This window comes from Lathamus discolor, chromosome 6 (genome assembly GCF_037157495.1).
Source record: "Lathamus discolor isolate bLatDis1 chromosome 6, bLatDis1.hap1, whole genome shotgun sequence".
Lineage (NCBI taxonomy): Eukaryota > Metazoa > Chordata > Aves > Psittaciformes > Psittacidae > Lathamus > Lathamus discolor.
In genome coordinates this window covers 14,182,008-14,196,464 of record NC_088889.1, presented here as the reverse complement: position 1 = coordinate 14,196,464, position 14,457 = coordinate 14,182,008, and the positions used below count along the sequence as shown (strand labels likewise).

Sequence of the window (14,457 nt, the reverse complement as noted above, 5' to 3'; positions counted from 1 at the left end):
AATCAGAGCTTAAAATTTGATGCTACATCCATTATCCACATGCCAAAAAGCCTTCCCTGTGTAAATCAGAAATAAAGACAGCAAAATTGGCTTTTACTTTTCAATGGTAATTTATTTCTTTTTTTGCATTTAGTTTTATAGGAATTTTAGAACATCCTATAAAGTCTATAAAATAGTGTCAGACACTCATTATAATATACCTCTACTGAGTTCTTACATAAATTGACCAGAAATTTATGAGCCCTTATTGTATACTATCATATTAATACCAACGTGTGCGTTACTATTTTACTGGGAAAGTGAGTCTCCATGGTCTTTTGGAAGATTATTAAAAATAATGTATTTGCTGGAGAATATCTGATCTGTTTCTTCTAACAGTGCAGCATGACTGAGGAAAATTTGCTCAAAAGACTTTTCAGCATTACCTCCTGAATGGAATACAACAACTCCTTATATACAAAGTTCAAAATAATGAGCATACTAAACATGTATCTTTATGCCAAAAGGAAAAACTGAAGGTCTAACTAGCAATACAGCAAGTTTACTATCTCTCACCCCTTGCCTTCTGTAAGCCTGTGAAAATCAAATAGTGAGCCAAGGGAAACTAGATTTCAAGACCACTATTGTTCTTTCAGCCCAAAATACTATCCTTCACACTGACCTTGCAGATTTATGAAAAGGGGGAAGCAGCAGAATGGAAGAAATCCCCTGGCAGACTTTAACCTCTCATGTGGTCAACTGTCTGTTATCTGTGATAGTTTATCCATGTTGCAGATTAATTATACACAGATACAGGCATCCAAATGGCTTTATATGAAAACAATTCAGACAGATGGGGTTTGTTAACCTCAGTTTGGCACTGTTAAAAACATTCGTTTCTACCACAAGCTCCCCATAGACCTTTGCTTCATTCCAGAAGCCTTGGCTAGATGTGAGGCAGGATGAATTCAGAGCCTATAAAGATACCTGCAGTTGGTATAATCATAATCCATTTCTGCAGGACCTGAGCTTGCTTTGTGAGGAGCTACACCATCTCCACACCCTGTTCTCAGCTCCACTCCAGTATTCGTACTCAATGTTTTCCTGGAGTATTCCAGTTCCTTGTCTTTCCAATAATGGGCTGCTGACAGTAATTTTATATTCCCAACAGTTGTCTTAAAGCTTAAATGCAAAGCATTATCTCAAAATTATCCCCTAGATACAGAATACTGTATCATCCTCTAATGTCCAGATTTCTAATACCTTTTCTGAAGCTTACAACTAGTTTTTTTGCAGTAGAACCACTTTATAGAAAAAAAACACATCTAATAACACTCTGTGGGGAAAAAAGAAATTCATACTAGTTCTGAATTTTTCACCTTGCAGAGGCATTGAGTGTCCCCGTTTCATGTTATAAGCCTGATCAATACTAAGCATATTCAAATTACTTTTCATAGAATCATAGAATAGTTAGGGTTAGAAAGGACCTTAAGATCATCTCGTTCCAACACCCCCTGCCATGGGCAGGGACACCTCCCACTAAACCATGTCACCCAAGGCTCTGTGCAACCTGGCTTTGAACACCACCAGGGATGGAGCATTCACAACTTCCCTGGGCAACCCATTCCAGTGCCTCACCACCCTTACAGTAAAGAACTTCTTCCTTATATCCAATCCAAACTTGCCCCGTTTAAGTTATAACCCATTACCCCTTGTCCTGTCACTACAGTCCCTGATGAAGAGTCCCTCCCCAGCATCCCTAAAGGACCTGTTCAGGTACTGGAAGGCTGCTATGAGGTATGCACGCAGCCTTCTCTTCTCCAGGCTGAACAGCCCCAACTTTCTCAGCCTATCTTCATACGGGAGGTGCTCCAGTCCCCTGATCATCCTCGTGGCCCTCTCTGGACTTGTTCCAACAGTTCCATATTCTTTTTATGTTGAGGACACCAGAACTGCACATGAGAGCAGCACAGAGGGGCAGGATCACCTCCTTCGACCTGCTAGTCATGCTCCTTTTGATACAGCCCAGGATACGGTTGGCTTTCTGGCTGCTTTTCCCCAACATCAACTTCTAGAGCACAGTAACTATTGAAAATGCAGTAAAATCACAACTGTGTCAAAAGACCAGATAAATATACTCACTCTAATTGCTGGTTGAGACCAAGTTTGTGTGGCCGTATCAAAAACATGAACATCATTGTGCCATCCCCAGAATATCTGTCCTTCCTAAAAAAAAAAAAAAATGTTAAAAAATTAAAAATAAGTGTATTTTATTTTAATATCTTTGTGCTTATTGGATACAGACCCAGTAGTGATCCATCAAACAGAAAATGCACAATTTTATTAAAAGAAAGATGTTAATATTCCCTGAATGCATATCTTTTTCTTATTAACTCCTGTCACTAAATACTGTATTCAGTCTCCTTTCTATTAACTGTAAGAAATCTTTTTAGGAAACTAGCTAATTCAGACATCTCAAAGTATTGGCATTTACTCTGGATAACAAATTAAAAGAACTTGACTGAAAGTATTCATCAGTTAGACTTGTGAACCTGTACATTCCCTACTGTTACTTCAAGGAAATGAATTCTAACATTTTCTGGGAGTTCTGTATTTAAAATATATCTTCAGAATTAAAATACTGCCTTTGATTCTGCTTTGAGAGCTTTTTGTTTCACTGAACTCAGAGCTTAGCACTGGCTACTTGGAATACATCGAACAGCCACTGCTCCCAAGATGGCAGAGACAACATTTCACATCTGAAGAAGAAGCTTCTTAATTCGTGTTTCTGCTACAAATCAAAAAAAATCAGTCAGATTTTCATACTTACAATCAGAAAGCACAAAGCACTCTGAATTGTGACAACTCTCTTACCCAAAAAGCATCATGGACATCAAAACAATCACTCAGTTCATTATGCTTCCTACAGCCATAGCCACCAAAATATATTAGCCTAAAAGAACAACAATAAAAGTATGTTCAGCTGGCTGCTTTGTAAATAATATTAGAATGAATAAACTGTAATAATTTATTTCAAATTTTTATTACCTATTGTACTGTATATTAATAATATAAACAACTTAAAATATTTCATATTGCACCTAATTACCTAGCAATCCTTACTGAGATGAAGATAACAGCTACACTCCTCAACAAGCCTGACAAAAATCCACATAAGCTACGAAGGAGACTTAAGATACCTGAGTCCCTATTCTCTGTTCCTTCATTGACAATCTTATTACAGTCACATTTTCAGTCACAAGTCTCCAGCTGACACATAACACACAAGACTGTGAAATGCCTAAGCTTTTGCTAGAATTCCTGCCCTTTTCTGTTGAAATTCCTGTGCTCCTGCTGCCTTTGTTAGCCTTCTGTATACATCTTTTCACAACAAATGTTCCCAAGGTTCTGCCCACAGACTGCCTATGACCCACAAAGTCTTTCTATAACTTAAAAAGAGATTCTTTCAACTAAGCACTACTGAACATATTGCAAGTACTGTTACACACCTCCCAGCCTAATATTCCACCCATGAAATGGCCATCCATAAGTAATGGTTCCTAAAGTTTTAACTTCAACATTTGAGGATATTTGGTATAGTTGCTAGTGATCTTGGGAGAAGGCAATTTAGGAAATGCTGGGGTGGTGAAGGTCATTCCAGACTGACATTCCTGGGGAAACAGAGTTACTGAAAGCATTGTGCAATACACCAAGACATCCTGATCTGCAAACTCACATCTTGTGAAATTTTAATGTATACTTCTGCAAAGGTGCATAGCTTGTCCCCAAATACTGTTGTTAAATGAAAAGGTCACACTCTGCCACCTAAACCAGGCGATTTTCTTAGTATGCAGATTACATGATACTCTGAATAGATTAATTGTATTTTGAATAATCTCATATTAACAGCTAAGAAGTTGTTCAAACATATATAATTTCATACATCGTGCAGTTAAATTTGAATTACAAACCCAAGACAGAGTACTGAGAGGCATTATACAGTTTATGCAAAACCTCTTTAGATGTGGATTCCAGAAACAGATAAATAATTTACATTTTATAGTGTTCACTGTGTATCATACTCTTGTTTACAATGGCTTTTATAATAAGTCACTGACGTGTCACTTGTAACCACATACACCACATATCCAGACACTTAATAAACACAATCTGAATATTTATTTTCATCTAAGTATTTTTCCTCAATACACTCCGTAACTTTTACAACACAAATATCTAAGCTGACTTGGTTCTTATAAAATAATCACTGAAATGGCTTTGCAGCTGTCAGCATCTGTAGGCTATTAAAACCTTTGAAAATGTACTAAATGTATTATTGCAGGTAATAATATAATGCTTACATAATGGAACAAAAACCAACATCCTTTTTACAATGACTTTTTAACATGTTAAAATTAAACCCAGAAGTAATAGATACATACTGGTTTTTATCGTCTCAAAGCATCACACAAACTTTTACTTAATTTCCTAACCCTCTCCTGAAGTAGTTTATACTTACCATTAATTCAGCTCACAAGTGAGAAAACTCTGGTAGAAAGTTGTTAGGAGAGTTACATAAAATCCCACAACAAGTCACGCTAAGAATTAAGAGTTTCATGAATCCCAAACCTGCGTGCCCTTCACTTTATAGTACTTCCTCTCTGCAATTAACACATATTAAATATTCTTAATGTGTTACCTGTCCTTATACACCCAGCAGGAAAGCTTGTCACGTGGTGTAGGAGGTTGACCTTTAAAATTTGTAATTTTTTTCCACCTATAGGTTCCATTTTTTGTTCGCAAATTAACATAATAAAGCTTAAAAGAAAAAAATTACAATATTTTCAGTATAAATGGTTTTGAAGAATCCAGCACAAATCACCAACAAAAAGAACAACCCAATACCCACAGAATACACTCATTCCTTTGAAAACAAAAACCAAAAGTAACTGACAGTGAAGTTTACAGCGTTTAGCAACATACAGGAAGAGTCCAATACATCACAAGAATACATTTAACATGTCAAAATCAGCAGCAAGTTTCCTTGCCTTCACTCAGCCAGTAATATCCTGCTCCTTCCAGAGTCAGCTGAAGCCTTGCAAAATACTTCTGCAAGACAAACAGCTCCCAAATCAATTCTACTGGCAGAACTATTAGTAGTTCCACCTAACCTAACCAGGCAACTGTGCAAAAATCAACAAAGCCTGTGAACCAGGTACTGAACTGAGATCTGGTTACAGGCTCCATTTTAGTTATTTTCTAGTCAAGACTGAACTCTGACTTCATTTACACTAAATAACAAAACAGCTCATTTCATCTACTTTGTTACACCAGTCTTCAGTTACCAGGAAAACTGGTAGCAATATTTTAACTTTATTACCTGAATAGATAAGAAAGGTAATCACTATCAAACAGCAAAAAGAAAAGTGATATTCTGAGATCAGTTTCGACTGCCAACATATTGAAAAAAACAAAATTAAATTGGGAAAGCAATGGCAGTTTTCAGAAATAAATATATAAAGTTTCCCATAATGGGTCTTACCCTGAAGCTATGATTCAGTGAAAAAATACAAGGAGTTGAACCTTAATACAAAAACTAAAGGATTTTTGTCAGTTTAGAAGTATCTTTTTTCTACAAAAATAAAGTTTTTTCCTTAAATTTCTCCTTAATTCAAATGTAAAGTACACCAGACAAAAACACCAGTGAAGTTAGCACCATTATTCATTCAAATACAGTATGAAATGGAAAGAAAATAATACAATACCCGATTACTGTATCCTTTATCATCAAATCCACCAAATATGTACAGCTTCCCATTAATGCTTGCCCCACAGCTTCCTGACATGGAAGTGGGTAACTCTCCTTCCATTAGGTGCATTGTCCTGCAATTTAGCACACACATTAAGCCTTACAGTGCTGCTTTCACATCTGTTACAGTTAACAAACCTAAACCAGGTGTATTAACGATTTTTAGACTTTAAAGCTGAAAGTTTTGAGCATAACTAGCAGTAGAAACTATAGCAAATACATAAAGTCAGCCTCCTGTAGTTTAGGAAGACTTCCATGTGAATACTGTGCATACGTTTATGAAGTATCTCAATTTTTCTGAAGCTGAAGCCCATCTTAAAAAGCGCATTCATAGAGCTGAAATATGAATTATTCAAAACCTGGAATTACTATTAACTCCAAAAATTCCTGAAATGATAACATGGTAATGCTGTTATTTTACAAGTGAAAAACAGGCAGAAGTAGAAATAAAGGTCAGAAATACTCCCTAATTTTTGTGCCCTCCTTGTAAACCTGCATTTTCCACTGCACTGTAAAATCTTCAATAATGCCAGTTTTAGTAATACATTCTCTGTTCTGCAGTAGCAACAGCAGTTCCTAACCTTTTCCTTGCTAGTTTGAAGTTATAAACCAGTAACTTCCTATGATGTAAATTGTAACATCACACATCTCAAGCACTATGCAACTATCTAATTAAACTCGATTTCTCCTGGACTCATGAAGCTGAGCATCAGGCCAAGACTGCACTTAGAAACATCACTCCACACTGAAAACAGTTTTCCCAGGATCTCAAATTTCTGCAGAAAACAGGGACCTGCACTGCCCTCTCACACCTACATGCACAGAAGACATGATTTATTTCAGATTTCCACTTTGTTGCCACACCTTCAGCCTCTGTAGATTTAGCAGCCAAATCCCAGTCTCTGTGCTGGCACTCTAATTCCTTGCCCCAGCTTTTGCACCATGGGTTTTGGTTGAAGCTTCCTTTCCCTGCCATTCCCATGCATTTTTCTCAGCTCTCCACCTGATACGATTCTGTGTCCTCCACCCAGGTCCGGTCCTTGACCCAGTCTCCCTCCTCAGTCACTGTCTCCCATCCTCAAAGCCTGATTCCACTTTTCCTTCTCACTGCTAGCTCTGTTACTACCACATCTGTTGACTCAGTCAAATCCATTCATTCCCTCCTTCCAGTACATCTGTGCCTAGATCAGATGCCTCCATTATCTGTTACTGGTAGCTAAACAGAAGAAAAGGATTCCTACAACTTTGAGTTCCGATGCTTGACCTCACCCCAACCTAAAAGAACTGGAGGCAACTATCAAAAGGAAAACCTTCTTATGCACTAAATGACTAGCTGTGAACAATGCACATGTAACCTCTCCCTACCGAAAACTGCGATCACTAGCGGCTGCTCAGGACACTGTTCCCAGTACCTTTGTTCTGGCACCAGCATTGCTACAGGCTGGCTGTCCCTGCCCTTCTCTGCTCTGTCTCATTCCTGCTTCTTTCCATGTCATACTGTGCACTCAACTGTATGTGTACAACTGTTTGTGCTGCAAACAGAACGAGATCAAGAACACATCCCAGTTAAAAATAACTCTGGAATAACAAAAGTTAAATTTAACTCAGATCACTTTCCTGATCCAATTTCCTGTGTGACCATATAAAAGAGGTGTACCACCAGTACCATGGGTCCAAGGACACCACGGGTGAAAACCAAGAGAGTACGAGGTTGCTTTTGCCAACCCTTTCACCAAAAGAAACAGGCTGCAAACTGCAGTCTCAGTGAGGGTACAATCTTAAAAATGAAAAAGACTTGCTAGAACTTCACAGTTAACCATGTGCAAACAGTTGTTTTCAAAATCAGTGACTTCACCACACAGATGCAGAACTTCCTACATACTGTGAGACACCCTCCTGATCTAGCCATCCTCCCTGCTTTCCTCCAAATTGTTGCTTTGAATATGGGTATGCAAGAAATACATAAACAGTGGGAGACCAGAAATACAGCTGGCAGAAAACACATTTAAGCACAGATGGATACTACTTTGCCAGACTGAATGCAATTATTATAATAGAAAACACTGGAAAACTTTAAAAGGAGGTATTGTTCTCTTTCCCTACATATGATATATAAACATAAAATAAATAAAAAGTAAACATAAAATGAAATGTGAGGATAAATGGCTCATGATGTGCAAGGTCTGGTTAGTTGTAAGTTATTTATGCAAATACACTCAGAACACAAGAAATAAAAAATATGTAATTGTAAATAGATCGAGAACCCAAATATCCAGTATTTAAATACTCCTTTTAACATAAAGGTTAATGCATGGCCAAAATAAATGCCTGAATAAAATGCATCTGTTTTAATATCAGAGCCTTGAGCCGACAATTTCAAATGCTCTGTTGAAAAAAAACCACCCCAACTCTGAACAATTATACTTAATAAATTAATGTGTTTCCTAGAGTTCATTTACAAGTACATACATCTGTTCTTCAGTCTTTACATTAAACATCTTCTGTTTAAGCTCCAGGGAACAGGACAAATAATTCACGTACCTGAAATCTCTTCACTGCAGCTAATTGTAATCTATGCAAAGATTAACCTTATATTTTATTTAAACACATAGGATTCAACTCACCATAACCCACTATCTATTTCATAGATCCAGAGCTCATCATTAGGCAAATAAACTTCATTTTCTTCAATTGACTAAAACAGAAAAAAAATTGCAAATGTTAAATATATTATGCATTATACACCATAAGTTTTAAAATTAAATACCAAATCACGCTACTTAGTAACACAGAATAATCTTAAGGAGATAATCTACCAGAGCATAAGTGATAACCCAGCATTATTGCTCTGATCATTACAATTTTAAACAGGCAGCTCAACAATGCTAATACTTTAATTTCATGCTAGAAGTTAAAAAAAATTGCTTTTCACTTTTTGAAGCTAACAAAAATACTGCATGAGACATTTCCTGGTGTCACTGAGCTTTGCAGATTGTTAATAGTATCTTTAGTCACTCAGTTTATGGTGTAAAGATTATAAAAAATTGTGAGTTTCATGTTTCAGAGGTAGTGAGAGAAGCATTTCAAAAAGCAATAGGAATCAAGTAACCAATTTGTATAAATAAGAAACTAGCACAGGTGAACAATTAAGTCATTATAAAACATAAAAGTGCTACTAAAAAGTAGCACAACAGTACTGTAACATGATCGTAAATTTTAAAACAAACAAACAAAAACCCCAAACCTTGAGAGAGTGTCCAAGATACTTCCCTACTCTATTAAAATTCTGTTTCTAAAGGAAGCATTTTTTCAGTCACTGATGTGATCATTCTGAGCAAATTTTTTTGTACTCTTAGCCTTTGAACCTCAAAATGCAAGAACACCAAAGACAAGCATCAAAGTATTAATGCTGTTCTTCACATGAAGGATTCTTTTTTTCCTTATTCCACAACCCCTCTATCTTTTACAGAAACTGAGACTGCTCTGGTTTGAAAATGGGTAAAGAACCCAATAACTAAATAGAACGTTAGAAAAAATGTATGCATTTTAGAAATAAGGAACTTAGTATCTCAGGCCTACTCATTAAAGGCACAGATTTACAAACTTAAGGTTTTGCCAAGAAAGATGTGCAACAACATAAATTGGACCAGATGTAAAGCTTCTGAAATGAAAACACGTTATCTTTTCTTTAGCAAGACACTTTTAATTAGGAGGCAATTCTTGGTATAATGGAAATATATAGAGAAAAGTATAACTGAAACACACTTCCTTCAGTTACTTGCAGCGACTGAAGGAAGGAACTTGAAAGAACAAAATGACAAATCTAAAAAGAGTTTAACCTATGCCATAACACGAAAGAGCAAATTAATTCCTCTGTGGAAAAAAGATAGATGAAGACTCCCAAACAAAAGCCATATAAGAAAGAAAAATAATTTGGGAAGTAACGATGAGGAAGAATTATAAACAGGAGAATGAAGCCCAAAAGAAAGGAGTGGCAGAACTCAGGCTGAGTAACAATGACACCATTAATTATTGTCTTAGCATTAGAAAGAAATGGAAGACTGGGAGGCAATAAGAAGCCAGAGTCAGTAAATAAAAAAAACCAAAAAAACAAAAACCAATAAACCAAACCAAAAAAGCCCACAGCAAAATTAAATGAATGTGAGGAAAGTAAGTTAAATACAAAACTGAAATTTAATCATTAACAATTTTGTTACTGATATTGATTACTTGCCTTTAAATAATACTTTATTATTACCATCTCAGTTTGAAAGGTGCCAGCTAGGTACATACACACTATGTTTGATACAGTTCATCCTGCGTAGTACCTTTCATAAGGTACGCTCTGCTGTCACAAGCAGCCTGCAGCTTTTACAAAGTGCAGAGGTTTATGTAATTTTAGACACGTGAGTGGTCTGAGGTCAAGCATTTGCTACAGAACCAGCCCTGAGCAAATACACTGATGCCAAAAATAAGTTAGCTGAGCAGCAGTCCACCATCAACACGTAAAATGTAAAATTATTTACTTGTGTAAAGTGCGGCTTAAAGAGTAACAATGATTTTCATAATACTCTCCACAAATAATATGTGAAGCTACTAAAAACATTTGCAAAGTTTATCTGCTAAACTTAACACACATTGTTTTGACTGTGCCATGAATCCAGGATCCTTTATTAGGAAACCTTTGAAAACACTATGCTAGCCAGTCCAACCTCAGTTTCTAAAGACCAAAGCACAGGCAAATACCAACTATTACCAGTGATTTAGGCTGTATAGTTATAGAGAGTAGCATGGAGTTTAAGGCCAGAAAAGGACACTGAATCTTCCTGTACATCACAACAACACACATTATTTAAATATATTTGTATTCTAAAGGTGGTTAACTTATTGACCTTACAAAACATGTATTCAAATTCTTACATGACTAGCAGTCACAAGAAACACTACCTACCAAAGACCCCCAAAGGAAGAAAAGCTGTGAGAACAGTTTATGGACTCCTGAAGGTTCCTTAATTTTCTTACAGTTTGGTATTGGGCAAGCCTGGCCATCCAATAGGCAGAAGAAAGCATGCCAGGGTAACCCAGCCTGCAAATCCCTACCGTCCAGCTTCCCCCCACTGCTGAGGGCTTATATTTCCATATTCAGCGTCTGCTTGTATTTTCAGTATTTCAGTAGTCACTGTCAGCACAATCCTTTAAAGGTCAAATGCATAGAATTTAGGAGCAGAGCAACTCAAATTCCATGAGCTGTCCACCTCTCCCCCGCCTTTGAAGTCTAACTTTTTAATTAGATAGATAAAAATTAACAAACAAAATTAACCAACCACAAAAAAAAAAAAAAAAGAAAAGAAAAAAGAAACAACCAAAAAACTCCACAACAAACCAAAACCAAATAAAAAACAACCCACAAAACAAAACAAAACCAACAACAAAATTCCAGCTTCCAGGAAGCAAACTATAATATGCTTCAGGAAATGACAACTAATACCTGACAGCCCTAGAAACATCCTTCCCTTTGCTACGGCACACACTCATAACACATAATGTATTTTCAAATCTAAATCCAGGAGTCCCCAAACAGAATTCTTTGCTTGAGTACAAAAGGACAAACTTTGCACATTGGAAAGTTTACCTTAACCCATGAAAAATACAGATAGAAGAATACAGAATATGTTAATAGAAACACATTACGCTGACCAAAACCAGTAGTACTAAGCACAGTACTTTCACATTTTAGGGCCAATATGCACAGACATTGGGTAAAACGAACTGGCTGTGGTTAATGTAGTATCATGCACAGCTCTCTTTTGGTCTGAATTCATCCAGAGGTAAGATTTACAAGGATTTACTCATGCCAGAACTAGAACTGATCTTTCAATGGGAAAAAAACCCCAATGTGTTTTTAGTCTGCCACAGGCTTATTTTTGAAGTGACAGAACTGCTTTCCGAAGGAGGAAAACACACTGTATGTAACATACAGCTACTAATAGGTAAAAAATGCAGGGGTTCCGGAACAAGAACAGGAATTACACACTGGAAAAAAAGCCGCAAATTATAACCGTCACCCCAGAGAGGAAGGAGATGAGAGAAGCGCTCCCGGAGTACAAAGGAACCGCACGTTTGTGCGAAATACGAAACAAACCGGCTCCACCAGCCATTCCCCAATACATGCTCCATGACGGAGGCAGTTGAAAACGGAGGAGACAGCTATGAGGACTCAAAGAAAGGGAACGAGAAAATGGTGGGGTGGAGCACACAGAGGAACCCCCTTCCCTCGCACCCTTCTCCTCAGAGCAACCACTGGCGCCTCACGCCCCCCAGCCACCATTTAAAACGCCCGCCCCTGCGGGGCGCGCTGCCCCTACAACTAATCAGCGCCCGCGCTGAGGTAAACAGTGCTCCGCTCCCAGCTCAGCGAGGGGTCACATCGGCTGAAGGGGCGACTCGGGGCAAGGTTAGGGTGCTGGTGAGGAGCTCCCTCCGCTCAGCCACCCTCCCGGGTCTCCTCCGGCCAGCTCCCACCGGGCGGCTTCTCGCTTCTCCCCCTCAACTTCCCTCCGCCATTCATCCTCGCCCCCAGCGCCCTCCGGCCGCCGCCTCCCGCCTTACCACGTATCCCCCCCACACATAGAGAAAGTTCCCGTCCACCACGGCGCAGTGGCCGCTCCGCTCCTCGGCCACGCGGAACTGTTCCGCGGAGTCTGCCGCCATCTTGGGAGGAGGAGGAGGAAGAAGAAGCAGCAGCTCGCGTTCGCGTCCCACCACCACCACGTCCTCGGGGAGAGGCTGCAGCTCTTCGCCGGTCGCTCCCCTCAGGCGGACTGGAAGCGAGGAGGGTTCAAAGTGTGGGGCGTCACCCTCCCCTCAGCGCAGGGGTTATGGCGGCCTTCCCTCAGTGCCGGCAACGGCCGCCTGCGGAGCTGCCAGGCGGGGACTGGAGGCGGGCGCCGTGCCTCCCAGCGGTGCGCGCGGGCCGCGGCCTTCCCTCTGCCCCGTGCTCCCTGCTCTCGTGGCGCTGCAGCCGGGACGGGCTGCACACGCATATGTGTAGATGTACTTCACTAGGTTTGCCCTTGCACAGCTCCTGGAAGAGGCCCTAGCAGTGTGGGTACAGGCTGCCGCCATCTGCCCAGTGAGGCGTGCAGGACGACTGCGTGAAGGCTTAATAAACCATGCAGAAGCCTGTGAACAAAGTATGAGAAGAGGGAAGGAGCACCAAGAATACAATCGTAAACACAAATCCAGTGCAAGAATGGAAAGAAGTGTTGGGTCTCATCATGGGAGGTAGTTCAAGACTGCCACAGCAAAACACCATCTCTCCAAAGGTGAGGCAAGTTATACTCCTGCCAGAAACAGCAACTATAAAGTAGCAGCTGCTGTTAATTACAGCTGTATAGGAGTTCAAACTGTTCACCCTAGAGAGTTGATGCTGTGAGGGCTGTCCTCTAACCTGCAGCCTGGAAGCAGACTAAGTAAGAAGCTGCATGCTGTGGCATGGCGGAATACTTGAGAATACCAAAGGTGCTGTGCAGGACCTATGTACTGGGGCCAGTGCTGAGCTGGAGGTAACTAACAGGATAAAGCTGATGTTGGGATCTCCATGAGTCATTTCCCATCATATCCCAAGCCACGAATTTTCCATTATCTGAGGGATCTCCACTCCCTGTTATTCCCACCACTATATAGTCTTCCCTATAGATTACCCTGCTCTTAAACAGCAAGCTGGAAAAAGCAAGAGCCTCTTACACTGCCATTCCAGCTCTTATACTGTTAGATCAACAACCCAATGAGTTCCAGCTCAGCTGGAACCAGCTGGAATGAATGAATGTCAAAAAAATCAGGTACTGCTCTTCAGAGTGGAAGCAAGTCCAGAGGAGGCCACATAGATGATCAGAGGGCTGGAGCAGCTCTGCTTCAGAGCAGTAGAGCATGTGAGAAATGAGCACTTTAGCATCTTGTAAAAAGACACTGAAAAGTTACTGTAAAGATTTTCTTGTGAAAGTGGGACATATACTTCCTCTGCTGGATCTAGGAGGGAAGACATTGATTATTCCTGTCATATTAGAATGAAGAAATGTAATGATGATGCATTGGGATGATGGTTAAAACACCGAAATAAGCATATGGAAGTGTTAAGAAAAATGTGGGTAACAGGCAAACTATCTGTAAATCTACAAGTCAGGTAGAGCTACAGTGTGATGTCTTGGAAAGCAGCTTAGATATGCAAAGTCAGCAGCCCATGTTTTTGCCAGTAAAGCAGTGTTGGACATGAAAAAGATAATTTTTGTGCTTTGTGTAACAAAACAATTTATTGATTCACCTTTGGCATGAGGTAGATGTGCTGTCTGTAAGCCATGAGGCTGTCTGGGCTGGCTTTCTGCACTCAAGCCACATGTGGTATGAGTGGAGTGCTGTGATGTCCAGCGTCGGAGATGAAGAGCTGGGCACAGCTTCCAGAGCTCCAGACAGATAGCCCAGTGGAACAGAAGTCTACAGCTTATGCAGGAATACTTTTATATCTCTGGTGGGAGGCTCCAGGCAACCTAGCAGAACCCCAAATACAGCAGGATGTGGTAGGAGTATGCTTTATGTTCCCGATCTGGTCATATCTTAAAATTAGTTGCTTTTAGGTGAGGTACATTGCTTCTCCGGGTGCACCTTCCTTCTTC

At 39.6% G+C, this 14,457-nt stretch overlaps 1 protein-coding gene across 3 annotated transcripts in view; it reads right to left on the bottom strand.

The window, feature by feature from the left end:
* KLHDC1 (kelch domain containing 1) overlaps positions 1 to 12,872 on the bottom strand; it is a 31,414-nt gene extending 18,542 nt beyond the window's left edge. Inside the window, exons 1-6 of one of the 3 annotated variants that reach the window (XM_065685040.1) lie at positions 12,398 to 12,872; positions 8,413 to 8,483; positions 5,745 to 5,862; positions 4,679 to 4,797; positions 2,854 to 2,932; positions 2,122 to 2,205 (exon numbers count right to left, since the gene is read on the bottom strand). In XM_065685040.1, the coding sequence (XP_065541112.1) occupies positions 2,122 to 2,205; positions 2,854 to 2,932; positions 4,679 to 4,797; positions 5,745 to 5,862; positions 8,413 to 8,483; positions 12,398 to 12,499 (573 nt within the window). In that variant the 5' untranslated portion in view covers positions 12,500 to 12,872. The remainder of the gene's footprint in view (positions 1 to 2,121; positions 2,206 to 2,853; positions 2,933 to 4,678; positions 4,798 to 5,744; positions 5,863 to 8,412; positions 8,484 to 12,397) is intronic. The other 2 variants (XM_065685038.1, XM_065685039.1) reach the window with 2 other exon arrangements.
* Between the last annotated feature and the right edge of the window lie 1,585 nt (positions 12,873 to 14,457).